Source organism: Diadema antillarum, unplaced genomic scaffold (assembly GCF_040938485.1).
Source record: "Diadema antillarum isolate AM-2024a unplaced genomic scaffold, OU_Dant_1.0 scf00000019, whole genome shotgun sequence".
Classification (NCBI taxonomy): Eukaryota; Metazoa; Echinodermata; class Echinoidea; order Diadematoida; family Diadematidae; genus Diadema; species Diadema antillarum.
The window spans coordinates 960,733-975,351 of NW_027270908.1; the positions used below are offsets into that span (position 1 = coordinate 960,733).

General features: G+C 40.1%; 1 protein-coding gene across 1 annotated transcript in view; it reads left to right on the forward strand.

The window, feature by feature from the left end:
- The first annotated feature begins 1,689 nt into the window (after nucleotides 1–1,689).
- The window catches only part of LOC139728688 (dynamin-1-like protein), a 34,954-nt gene continuing 22,024 nt past the window's right edge, over nucleotides 1,690–14,619 (forward strand). The window contains 3 exon segments of the mRNA XM_071639628.1: nucleotides 1,690–1,833; nucleotides 9,338–9,395; nucleotides 11,929–12,018. Coding sequence (XP_071495729.1) covers nucleotides 1,732–1,833; nucleotides 9,338–9,395; nucleotides 11,929–12,018 — 250 coding nt within the window. The 5' untranslated portion in view covers nucleotides 1,690–1,731.

Below are 14,619 nucleotides of genomic sequence, written 5' to 3' on the forward strand. Positions count from 1 at the left end.
TGATGTACAATCCCTATGCAATACGCGCGTGCTCCGCGATCTTCAGCTGAACGCCTTCACATGTCTCGCGAACATTGCGTAAGCGCCAATTCCCATTGCGAAAGCACGTGAAAATAGCGGGCGCACATGCATTGGCCGCAAACAAGATCGCAATTCTGGCGGTGTTGTTGATGTCTTTCTCATGTTTTTCTTAATTTTTTCGATGGTAACATCCACTTTCCGAACAAAAATGGCGGCCCACATCGGCTCGCGAAAGTTCTATTTTATGTGAGGATATGTTTTCAAAATCCATGAGCATCGGGAAAACGACAAAAAATCAAGTTTTTTGGACCATTATTTCTTAATTGTTATGTTAAGAAGTACCGAAAATTTTATTTTGGATGCGATATGTTGTCATTTAGGTGAGAAAATTTCACTTTCGTCAGAGATCGTGCCCATTTTATCGGTTGGTTTTTGTTGATTGTTAGTGTGTTAGTACATGTGTAGTGTGCATGTAACAGTGCAATGCTGTGTTTAGCTATATATTACCGTGTATGTTGTACCTGCCGCGAACGGCTGCACGGCCGCTTACTGACGCAGTTACTCTAGTATAATATGCCCAACATCAAGGAAAATCAAGGCAAAAAAAATACTAATTTTTTAAAATTTTTCTTTTTAATCTGTAGTCTACTCTGTCTATGTATGTCAGATTCAAATCTACCAAATCAACGCATCATCCCAGCAAATCACATCAGCATTTACAGCAAGGACCTTGTCCTTGGCTTAAGACTTTAAGTGTCTTGGTACTTGGTAGACTCTTTCGACATATTGCAAGCAAGTATGAAATGGTGCAAGACGGGTTCTCAAACCCTTAGGCCTTACCAAAAGTATGTCACATTGTCATTTGACCAAATACGCCAAAAAAAGTTAAGATTTGGCAATACTAAGGTAAAGAACTCCTAGTTCGTGTGCAATGCGCGGCCGGGGAGCTGGCTGCGCGGCAGCAGTGCAGTGCAGGGCGGGCAGCGGGCATTGGCAAACTAGGCCACGGGCGCCACCGGGCGTCTTTGGAACAGCTTGTCGGCAAGCCCCTGCATCACTCGCCTCTGCGCGAGGGGCCGGAGGGGGAGGAAATTCAGTACTCAGGTAATCGTGGCTTACCAAACATTCAGTCTGTCGGTTTCTAAGTAGCGATAACTGAAGAGTAACACTGTCCCATAGTGCTCATATGAGATTGTCAAAAGTTAGAATATGCGTGAAAGTAGCAAAACTTTGGCACCTCTTTCCTGGTTGAGCTGAGTGCAGTTGTTGTTGTATCTCGTTGCATTAGAAACGTCCAGTCGTTTTCGTGCATTTATTTGTCTCACGCATGTATAGTTCGACAATATTACACACGGAGTGCTACTAGCAGCCAACTGAACAACTGATAACAAAGCTAGCTCTACTCTGTTGCCTATTTTAAGATGGGTATTTGTCTGTTTTTAAAAACACATTTTTCACAATATTGTGAACTTGAAAACATTAATACAGTTATTTGAATAATTTATATAATATATAAAACTAAAGATTTAAATAAAAATTTAGCAGTGGTGTCTTTATACATCGATTATCTTAAATCTTAATACTGTAATAGTACATTAACCGTGCCCATTTCACTTTTTACTTGCTTGCGCTTGCAGCGGATCGGAACGGACACCGGACCCCTGCCGAATGATAGTTGAAGAAGACCGTGTCAAACGGTAATTTGTTGAGATGGAAGCTCTAATACCAGTCATTAATAAACTTCAAGATGTCTTTAACACTGTTGGAACCGATGTTATCCAGTTGCCGCAAATAGTAGTTGTTGGAAATCAGGTAAATATTGATTGAGAGATCTTTGCATTTTGTTTCTTCCATTCATTTACATTGCATTTGCCATTGGCACTGGTGTGTGTGTACAGCACGCACTGTGCAGTACCTGTACGTAGGTCAAGTAAATTTACGTACAATACAATGCAGTGTGGTGTGTGGTGCAGTAGTAGCCCGATGTTCACAATGATGTAGTCCGATCCGACCAGACAGACGGGGCCTCAGCTCAGGCAGACGGGTCTCGCCATCAAAGTGGGGAACCACAACACAACTACAAAACTTATAACAATTTATACATTACTTAAAGACATTTGTACGCTACTCACGTAAAGTGCATGTGCATGCTTACAGAAGGAGAAGGTACATTTTCTAAGTCCATTGAACAAAAAAATTGCACGTTCTAACATTTAGGGCAATCCTCGACCGTCGGGGTGCATCATTGCAGAATTCAAAATGGCACGTTGACCACTCGGCAAATGCAAATTATGCGTGGGCGTGCGTGGCTGGAAGGGCAGCGATCTACTGCGTGCGTGCGCTCTTTGGTAGCAGCAAGGTCGACAGCATGACCTTTGAAAGTGCGTTCCTGATTGCGTGAACTCCCAATTATCAGATGTACCGTTCGCCCATGCTGCATTTTATCTTCATTTTCGGTAAGTTGTTAAATGTGTATGTCAACATCGATAACATAATAATAATAATAATAATAATAAGGCCAAGTAAAAAAAGAAAGTAGTTTCTCGTCCGGGTTTTTTGAGCAAGGCGATGAGGGAGGTCCTTACTATTTGATATCTTACTATTTTTTCAAGGATCGTCAAAATGAAAGTAATATGTGTTTCTCGTCCGGTAATTCTGAGAAAGGTAACGAGAGAGGGCTTTACAATTTTCTATATTCAATTTATGAAATAAAATATCACTCTGGTAGCTGTGTTATGAGACCAGGTCCCAAGTGTACGTCTTGCCTGCACTCTGTGCATTTTCAAACAAATAGATATATGTGCCATACTTGAAATGAAACTTCATGCATGCAGAAATACATTTGCTTTTTCTTTCCACTACAGATGTCAAGGGAACATGACCATCTTAATACTGGTATTTAGTGTTGTAATGGCTTTTCTGATACCAGTGTACTTGCAATTCTGATGTATTGTGCTATAAATTGAAACAGGTATAAAAACATGTCATTCAACAAATGTACGACTGAAATAAATTCCATGATATTCAAAACACTGCTTTATTTATTGGTGATTGTGACTTTTTGTGTCCACACAGCTGGTATGTATATCTGCAGTTCTTCACAGTACAATTGTAGCACATTCAACTGGAAACTGGCTTGTACAATTGCAGATGGATGTCAAAATGATACTGATATGGCATTCTAGCATTAAACGTTTAAAGATGTTTTTTCATGTTCTAAAAAGACATTTGATAATCACTCATTATTTGGATGATGAATGATTGTATAACAGTACACTATACAGATGATACCCAGTACCACTCACGGCTGTGTCCGTGAATTTACATCGTGAAGAAAAGTATCCCGCAGAAATACGAGACAAACCAGAATCCGTGGAAAAGTTATTTATTTTGTAGATACACCCATTTAATAATTCTACATTTGCTGGAAAAGCGCATTCATTTTCTCTTCAAAATAGAATGTATCGCCGTGACAGACCAGGGGATGGGGACCCTGGACAGCTACAAAACACGCACACTTTGCCGATATACGGTGCGGCACGGCCACTGCACTGGCACCAGGGAGGTGTGGACCTCCCTGCTGGCACCGTACCTTCTGACACTGCACACACATGCACATAGTCACAATGACATGAAAATGTATACAAACTCGATACCGTACAATCCTCACAAGCATTTGTACAGTACAATTCATCCGCTTAAAAATATCAGAAACGGGGAAAAATACGAACAACGCGCGAAATATGCGTGGAATATCAGCGATTGTTCGCAAAAATGTTGCCGCTATCGCGTTCACGACGTACCGAGTGCGCTGTACATCACAGCCCAGTAGGCCGGCCCGCCGCGCCGCCCATCCAACTACAGTGCAGTTCGACGCTTTGTGGGTCATTCCTTCTTGCCGATCGGCCGAGCTCGCAGTGTGAAATGCATGCGTTATTACATACACACATAGAGATGTATACTATAATATACTAGAGCGCGGACTGCGTGTTGCGCGTACGCAGTGCTCGTGTGCCGAGATGAAGAGGCCTCGCGCCATCTTTGTCCGGGCAAAAACAAACATCGCGTCCGGGCAGCGCAGTAGTGGTGGACACGTGAACACGTATACAACAAGCGCTCAAACACGTATTGGCTTTCAGTAAGAAGATGAGGGGGTCGGAGATGAGAGAAGGAAACAACTCAAAATTTTAAGTTGCTATCAATCTCTTATTATGAGTGGTTAAGAAAATGAAAATGAAACAAAATTTTACTTTATTCTCAACGAGGTAATACTTTCAAGCCGACCAACACGACCATGGTCCATGCAATACAAAGGGTTCTCTTGCATGGTCTCTAGACAGCCGGATGCCCCTTGTGATACATTACTGCGTCAATTTTTGTATTTTCTTTTTTTGCAATTATATTTTTTTCTGTATGAGGGGACTGCATTCTATAGTCCTATCTGTGTATACGAGTGTTTCATTGTATTTCTATTTTTTTTTTTTTTTGTGGTGGTGGTGGAAATGGAAATGAAATCAATCATTTTTATAAGTACGTGTAGGCATATTGGTTCCATGACATATTATGTTCAAGCTCGAAATGCTAATGTTGAAGCTTATATAAACCCTAACCAAAATCATAACACCTATCCTAATCCTCACCCTGCCTTGAACCAAAAGCCCAATCAGACCCATGATGCTAATTCTATTTTCAGAAAGATATCAATGCCGGAGCATAATATGTCCTGTCACCAGGCATTACGTATTCTGAGCTTTTCTCACATCACCATAGTGAAATTAACTGCTGGTATAGCAAAGGGTGGAGGAATGATTTTTTTTTTTTTTTTTTTTTTTTTTGGGGGGGGGGGGGGGCTCAAGGGCCAAATAGGGCACTTAGCAAAGAGCACTTTTTAAACTTAAAAAGGGGATGGTTTTTGGTGTGTTTTTTTTTGGAAATGGGGCAAATCCCCCCCCCCCCCGTTCCGCCGACCTTGCATAATATATGTACTGTATTAGCTATCTATATTAGCAATAGATCGAGAACAGCTGAGGGAGGGCGGAGTGCCCCTGACGAATTTTGCAAGACCTTCTCTTTTCTTTTCTTTTTTGTCTTGAATCAATCTGTTTAACACACACTATAAATGTAATTTTAGTTATTTGTGAAAGGAAACTCCGCTCCCCTTCTTTTCTCCTGTTTCTACATCCAAAAGCAGCACATGAACCAGGCATTTTGCAACATAGATCTATGCTACTTTAAGTAAAATTTGCGAATTTAAGAACATTTTCAATTTCCAAACTCCGATGGAGACCTTGGCATAGATGCTAGCCTACTGCCGTTGCATCCCGTCGTCGATCTCCCTGCATGCTCCGCTAGCGCTACACGTTATCGGTACGGTCGCTAGTCGAAATTTGCCCGGACCAAAATGGCGAACGCCTCCTTCTATCGGTCACAGGGATTTTACGGAGTCCGCCCTCTAGTGTTCTTAGTATATATCTCTATGCATACACACTACACACAGAAGCTACAGCTGTACTACAGTCTACAGCTAAGTAGAGGACGCAAGGCGTAAAAATTAGAAATGAGACGTCACGATTGGTAGGTGAATTGTCGATCTTTTTTTTTTCGGCGGCCGAAAAAATAGTAAATATCAAAAAAGTCGATGCGGCAACTGAAAATCGATGCGGGCGGGGAGCGGGTTGGGACGAGAATTATGAATTTCTTGGTATTTTCAGCGCCATTTTGAAAATAGTAAATAGTAAAAAAATCGATGCGGCGGCCAAAATCGATGCGCGCGAGGACGAGAAACTGGTTTCTTTTTTTACTTGGCCTAATAGCTGGTTTTTATATAGCGCATTTCACACTTAAGTGTCTCAATGCGCTTTACAGACTATCATTACCCCGGTCACTGGATACATGATTTCCAACCAGCACTAAACAGTGCTCATTCTCCACTCCCTGGGGAGCATTCCAGCCAGTCGCAGCCATTTTACAGGCGCGCACATGCTGATCAACCAACATAAGCTTTCTCATCCTACCGGGTACCCATTTATACTCCTGGGTGGAGAGCAGCAATGTGGATAAAGTGCCTTGCTGAAGGGCAAACGTGTCGGGCTTGGCATGGGCTCGAACCCACCATACCACGCTCATGTCGTTCACAGACGAGCGCTCTTATCCACTCAGCCACGACACCTCCACGTAGCTATGTAGTGTCATTAATGAAGAATACATTTGATTTAATGAGTTTAAGGTGACAAAAAAATGATGTCAAGTTTCAAAACTCAAAGCGATCGTAAAGCGATCGCTGAGCTTTCTTTGTGTTGTGGGCTATTTCGATACAGCCCTGTCGCTATTTATACAGCGACTGGGCTGTGTATAGTTAACAATGATGTTGTTTGTGGTTTTGGGTATCAGTACGGCGCTTTGCGACACACGCCCTTTCGTCCCAAACGGAGGACGCCATTTCATTTGTCCCTTTTGATATGCACTAATGTAATAGTTTTCCATTATGCACTTGTCAATGTAATGACGCACCCCACTACCCCCGGACATGGGTGCGTCATGGTCATTTTTTGACTGACCACATGGGGTTTTTGACGCACCCCCACAGTCACTTTTTGACGGACCACACGGGGTTTTTGACGAACACCACAGTCACTTTTTTGACGGACAACACGGGGTTCTTGACGAACACCTAGGTCACTTTTTTGACGGACATCCTCGGTACATTTGACGCACCCCCGTAAATACTGAAAGGATTTTTGCATACGCTTTATTCAAGCAATTTCATTTTCTTTCGGTTCGTAAACACAATTTGTCAAAGTTTCGGCAAGTTTCCCTTACCCTGGCCCTGTAAGCACCGTACCGTCATTCACCGTACATCACTCTGCTGCTACGATTTCCGAATGTATGTGCATGCAATCCATAGTCACCTGGCCATACATTATGACTTGTCTGCAGATGCGCTGTATGTGCGCGGCCATTTCTAGTCCGGTTGAATGCAACACATGGACGATGTACGTATACGTTCGATGAGGAATAACGAGCACGCTGCTCACTTGCGAATTGCACAGCGTTAGCGAGCGAGTCGCGCACCACTAACACTCGACTTGCCTGCTACTGCAAGTACGCGCAGTACGCACCACGCAACGGTATATACCAAAGATCGTATACGGAATTCCGTATACGATCTTTGATTTTACTATTTAGTACTGTAGGTTGAAATCGTTATATCGCTACACAGTCCGTCTGGCTTGAGATTGAGTATGCGTGATTTCATGAGTTTGTTGGAAAGAAAATGTGAGGAGAAAGGGTGGCTTTTAAATCATTTGCTTGCCAGATTCGGGCAAGCATTTTTCCCTCTTAGGCCTACTCCAAAACGCTTCCCGACTTTGATTTTCACTTGCCGCGGGAAAGCGCTCACACTGTAAATTCACTCGCAGTACGTACGTGTATCCGGTACTGGTAGCGTGCAAAAATGCGTGCAGTTTTCCATAGCCAAGTGCATACCATGACGCACCCCTCGGTTCAGAATAATGCGTGTTATTTTCCATAGCCAAGTGACGTACCATGACGCACCCCTCGGTCAAAAATTTGACGACAATGATGGGATTTTGACGCACCTCTCGGTCAAAAATTTGACGGACATAGCTGGTAAAATGACGCACACCTGGGTCACAAATTTGACGGACCAAACGAGGAAATGACGCACCCATGTCCGGGGGTAGTGGGGTGAGTCATTACATTGACAAGTGCATTACCTTAATTAAGAACAGTCACATTTGTTTCATTCAAAACACAAACTGTCCTTCTTTGCCTAACCAGTCAGCAATGCCAGCGCAGTGGAACAACATGGTGTGGTCTCATTTCAGCAAAGGTTCGACCTTCTTGCCAAGCCCAAGGTTTGACTTCGCGCAAAAGCATGGGTTTCTACATGTAGCGGGCAGTCAAAATTTTGGACTGCTTTGTGGTCGAATTATGGACAGCTTGCTTTACAATGACAATCAGTGCACGTAGAAGAATCCCCATAGAAAGCCGTGACCAGATAGCTGGGCTGCTGATTGGCTGATCGCCCGGCCGTTCGCTTCACCACACAGCGCGGTGTGCGAGATTGACTACTCTGTGGATTGGTGTGGTGTACACAATGCGTTACACTCAACATGCATGCTCGCCGTCGTAATATCGTGTTATGTAGCGGCCATGTATGGCGGTGAGCTCGGCTGAAGAGCTCCCAAGTACACATAACGCTACACAAACCACACAATATGGCGACCAATTTGCATTGTGGTGTTTAGCTTCTTGTGTGTGTCGCTCCACACCCGTACATGTTGCTACCATAAATATTGCATGTATTGATACACACACACCAAAGAACACATCGAACTACTTCACAAATTCATATGTGAAAATCATGTAAAAATATGACTTACCAAATATCAAACACAACAATAGCTTCGCTGAACACATGGTTACACTGAAGGAGGAAAATCTGTTTACCAAAAGTCGAAAACTTGATGTAAAAATGCCGAGTTTAGTATCAAACTTTTCCGTCGATCGTGCTGGAAATTGTCGCACACATATGTTATAAAGTTGTGGGAAAATATGTAAATGACGGGGGTAAAGAGCCAATGATGATGCAGCTGCAGTGTAGCTCCAATTCATAAATGAAAAAATGACGTCATGCTAACACGAGCTTGCGTAGAAGCGATTGCTTTTTCTATCTACAAATGACTCTAATAACCGCCAAGACCTCATCCAAAGGTATCATCCGACTAGAAATCTTCGCTCAAAATCCAAGTCTCTCTTAGTTTGTCCCCAGACTGTCACCAAATTTTATGGAGCACGAACATTTGCTGTAGCGTCAGCAGAATTATGGAATAGTCTACCTGATAAAATCAAAGATGCTGAAACAATTGATTCATTTAGAAGAATGTTGAAAACATATTTATTTCTGCAATGATAAGGCTCATGGCCATCAGTGTTTCTCAGTGTCAGCTTAATCTTAATTTTCTATTGTTTACTTACCTGTCCCATTTTCACCTTACTTCCTTTTCTTGTATTGTTTCATTCTTAAAGTGCATAGAGACTTCTCCCTGAATGTGATATGCGCTATACAAGCACAGTTTATTATTATTAATATGCGATGTATTATGCAAAGTGTATTATTTCAGTGTATAAAATAATAATTTGTCAAAGTTATCAACAATGCCTACAAAAAAATCCCTACAGTCGATATGTTCCTATGTTTTTCATTAAGTATAATAATCTCAGTACAGCTGTATGTTCACTATTTTGTGAAAATGTTCATGGTGGAATTCATGTCATTTTTATCTTGTTACAGAGCAGCGGCAAAAGTTCAGTTCTAGAAAGCCTGGTTGGCAGAGACTTCCTTCCGAGAGGTATGCCAAAAATTTGACAAGTGTGCATACATGTACACTATGAGTATTCTACATTACATCCTTCCCCCCCCCCCCCCCCATTAAAGGCATAATTTACCATTTGTAGATGAAACAAAAATCCAGCTTTAGTGCTTCAAAATTGTTCTTAATGTGAGTTAGGGATTAAAAAAAAAATCAATGTAAAACTTTGAATCACTATACAATTGTAATTAATGTTAAGTATTGTTAAATATACACAATGTGAACAATAGTTATAATAACAAATTTTGCTATACTTAACAGTCTACAGTTGTGGTTTATTGAGAAAAATAGTGATATCTCCTTATATTTTAGGCTTTATTGTGAAATTTTTACATGGTAGGATGTGTGATACAACTGACCTACACATATGCATCAAATGTGGTATCTCAAACATTTTTTAAATCACTGCTCCCAATGGTAAACAGTACCTTTAATGTCATCTTTATGAGCAAATGCTATTTATTCATGTCAGTAATTGTTCACATAAATGTTAAAGATGTACGTTGCTATAAATTCCAAAGCGGTCTTAGCAAGTAGTGTGATATATTTCCCTTCAAATTGATATCTCAGAAACAATGCATTCTCTTCTGTATGTATACTAGTAACTACTGTAGATACAGGTGTATCATTTACCCAGTGACAAAATTTGCACAATCCAAACATCTATTGAGTTAATCATTTTAAGCAAGCTGAACAAACGATCTGTCATGTTTTTTGTATCTTTTGGCATAGGGTTTACGCTTGGGTAACAATAAGTAACTTTGTGGAAAGACAAAAACAAGACATCCATTTTCTGTTTAAGTCAGTGTGAATTTGTTGTATATTTACATTTATTTGTTATAATATTTTATAACTGGTCAAAATATAGGTGCAGTATTCTGTTTTCCTCTTGGTGCTGTAATTATGATAAAGAATAATGAATCCTTTGATGAACTTGTTTGTCAGTCATGTTTTTAAAAGGAGGTGTCAACTGATTTTTTTTTTTCATACACATGTCTTTTCTTTAATTATCAAATTAAGAAAATAAGTCTGTTGAAATGAAAAATATGTTTTTATGTGAAATTGTGTGTAGTGTGCTCACTATACAAGAGCAGTTGTTCCCATTTTTAAACAAAAATACTATCTTTTTTTGCCTTTTAATTCCTGCCACAGTGTGCATCAATAGTATTTGATCCAAAGAGAGTAGTAGCCTTTTATTCATGTCCTATTTGGGGTGGATTTGTTTGTTTGTTTGTTTGTTTGTTTGTTTGTTTGTTTGTTTTTGTTTTTGTTTTGTTATTTTGCTAGTTAACAAACTTCCCAAACTACACACTGTAGTAAAGTTTAAAAAAGAAATAAAATGTATGAGCTTGAGGCAATAGTGTTGTACAACTGTAATTTGTTACTTTTAAAATCCTTTTTCATATTACTGTTATTCGCACAGGAGATGTGTTGTTCTTTTTTTCTCTATCAAGAGCATGCATTTAAATGGGGCTCGTGATAAAACATCTTCTACAATTTGACTATGTACAGAGTAACCTAACAGCATCCTATGTAATAGACAATCAACTGCCTTACAATACATGTTAGTTCACACAGGAAAAAAAGTTAACTCACCATGTTTCCGTAGAGACTTCAGAATTCCTGTCCTCTTGAGAGATAACTTTGTTTTAAAATGAATATCTTCACTCACAACTAGAGGGAATTTGTCCCAGCAGGGTGCCTTAAGTAGCAGGCTTGTCTACATTTCTGTCAACAAGTGTATTTTATAGTTGTTTTCATAATAAATGTTACTTTGACATGCTTTCAAGAGCAGATTTATCACTAATTAAACAGTCGATTGCAGTGACCGGATTGTGGAGAATAATAATGATCTGTAAAAACAACTACAGGGATTTTATTGCTGGGTTCCTTGAAAAACTACACGTGTATGAAGGTAACCACACAACACATGTGCGGCAGGCAAGTTTGTGTTACACTTGATGAAAGATGACTTGTTCATCTGTCGGAGTGACAAGTGTACATAATGTATGTGGAATGTGATCTTGAATAATTGGCTTCAGTTCCAACAAATTGTTACAATGCAGAGAGAGAGAGAGAGAGAGGCGGGGGGGGGGGGGGGGGGGAGGGGGAGAGAGAGAGAGAGGGATGAGTACAATATACCCACAGTAGACTGCAAACCCATCTGAATCGCCAAGCACAAACAGCTGTCGTTTCAGTTTTTTTACAGAATTCAAGCTAACAAGGATAACTCACAGACTTTATCAGCACTACATACAACTCGTACAACAATTTGTACCTCATACACGGTGTGCCACAAAGTTTCAACAACCATATCACATCAATTTTTAAACAACCAATAATGACTACATGTAAATTGATTCATGTTGATTATGGCCTTCTGTAGTGGTATAAAGTGGACATGATATGTGTACATTCATTGTACAATATATTGCTCTGTCAATAATTCATTGTCATTTCCATCATCAATGCCATTGAGGTCTACCTGTTTTTTTGGTTCGTCGTTGCACAGGAAGCGGCATTGTGACTCGACGACCTCTGGTCCTGCAGATGATCCATGTTGACCCTCAGGATAAACGGGGAGCAAGTGGGGATGGCGAAGGTGAGTTCCTGTAGAGAGGTCAACAATTCATGCTTCTCTTCCCTAATTTGCAATGTCTGGTGGACAGATCTGTCGATGGACCTCTGACATACATACACCTTTAGATGATCTGGCACTGAGAAATTTAGACTCTGAGAGGAAGACTAGTTCATCTCAGGACTTGTTCTTTTCAGGAGCTGTTTTTTCCCCCTCATGTTTTGTACCAGTACACACAGACATAGGTATGTCATATCTATGTGTTTTATTTTGTTGTGGTTTTTGTGTTTTTGTGGGTTTTTTTTTTTGGGGGGGGGGGTTGACAAAGGAGTTATACATTATGTTTTCCTTGGTTTATCCCCTCTCCCAAACAGGTTGCAGAAATGGTACTTTCTAACTGCACTGTTGAACAAAATTTACTGTCATTTGTTCAAGATGTCAGAAAGTATTGTGTGCAGTTAAGGTGGTACAAAAATGGCACATACACACATATCATGTATACTATTCAAGATTAGTTTGTCTGAAAGTGTAATCTCCCATTTTCTCCTCTTGTATAATTTTTTTTTTTACATTTACATCATACCAAGAAACTTGTCAGATGCCTGATTTATCTTGATTCTTGCAAGTATACAGAAGTTTGTAAAGTCTTTGTTGTTGTTGTTGTTCTTCCAGAGATAAACGTTGCAGTGACATTTAACAGTAAACTATTGTTTTGGTCTGTGCCTAATATACTGACTTACAATACTGAAGTATTCAAATTTTGCTGTTTGCATTTAAACATGCTCTTACACAAATACTATATCATACATGTGGAACTAATTTTGTATGTGGGTCTGTTGCTGATGAACTGGCATTCAACTCACAGTATTCACATTTGTCAGTATGGAGAGTGTATACTTTGTACATCATACATACTTTTGTGATAGAATAGGCTATGTGTGATAACCAGGAAGCTGTAAGTAGCCAGAGATTCTTCTGGCATAGCAATACTTAGAATAGCATACATAGTGCCATGTACATGCATAGTAATGTAGATGCCAAGTTTTGAAATAATACAGTCAAGACAGGTGAATGTAATAGTTCAAGGTGTGTGTGTGTGTGGGGGGGGGGGGGGGGGATTACATAGATATTGCATCAACACAAAGTTTGAAAAAATATCAATAGTAAACTTGCCTATTGTAAAATTACATTGCTGTACCAAGTTTTTGGCCTAAAGACAATGAGCCATGCAAAGTTCCCTCTACCTATCCCCCACCCTCCCTCCTCTCTCAACCCCCCCCCCAAAAAAAAAAAAAACACCCCCAGAAGAAATATTGTACACGATAATTGATGGCAAGTGTGTGTCTTTTGTACCCACCCCACCCCTTTGTCCCCTACCCAATGCACAGGGACAGGAAGAATCAATGATGGTGAGTAAGGGTGCCTGTTGTTCCCTGGAACAGTGATAGGGTCAGCCCTCAGCATGTATGCTACTATAGTGACATAGCGCTTCTTTTGCCCTTTTTCTTTCCCAATACGTTTGCCAGGGAGGTTATATCTATATATTATATTTTTGCCTCCATTTGTTTGTCAGTTTGTTTGTTTGTTTGTCTGTTGTTAGCAATATTACCCGCAAAAGTTTTGAACAGTTTTTCGTGAAATTTTTGGGATGGTTCCACTATGGTACAGTAAATGGAACAGGTGATTCGTTTTTAGTGGTGACCCAGAATCCTGGATCCAAATTCATTTTTTGTTTTTGTTTTGTGAGATAAATATGAGAAACAAATTATGAAATATGATAGAGCATACAATTCCAAGAGGAATTCCAAGTTATTTTGATGAAATTTGATTACTAAGTGGCTGAGATATCCAAAATCAAAGAAGTCCTAATAAAAGGCGGGACCAACCTTTCATTATGACCACTTTGTTTTACTTTTTTTTATATCTCAGCCATTTCAAAACCAATTTTCATCAAATAAACTTTGAATTCCTCTTAATTGTATGCTCTTTTATATTCCATAAGTGATATTTTTTATCATCTCTCAAAAGACTGCAATCAGAATCTCCCATCTCAACCAAACTATGCCATCCCTTTAAAGTGAAAACATAGTTTTGGTAAGGGTTTGAGAACCCATCTTGAATCATTTCATATTTGCTTTCAATATATCGAAAGAGTCTACAAGAAACTTACCAGGCTGATGAGATTTGCCGGGATGATGAGTTGTTTTGGAGTTCTTTGAGATAAAAAGTAAAAGTTGGTATACCAACATTTATTCCAGAAGGATCCACGTTAACTCGGCCCTATTTTAGACAATTTATGCGCAGATCATGATTGCCATATTCATACATAGGCATTGTATCAACTCAGCCCATAACTGCGACCAGCCAGAACACGAAGTGCTCCCATAGTTCAACACTGTAACAATCCAGAGGGACAACTCGGCCCCTCCATCCAGTGAGGCCGAGTTATCCCTGAGTCCGAGTTAGCCTGACCCCGATCGCGTAAGTTCTGAGATACGAACATTTTTGGTTGATATATCAAATTTTCATCGTTGCCCAATAAAAAATCCTGTTATTACAGCGTTATTCCACACATTTCTAAGGCATATGTGTACATTTTGGAGCAAAATTTGACAATTTTGCAGG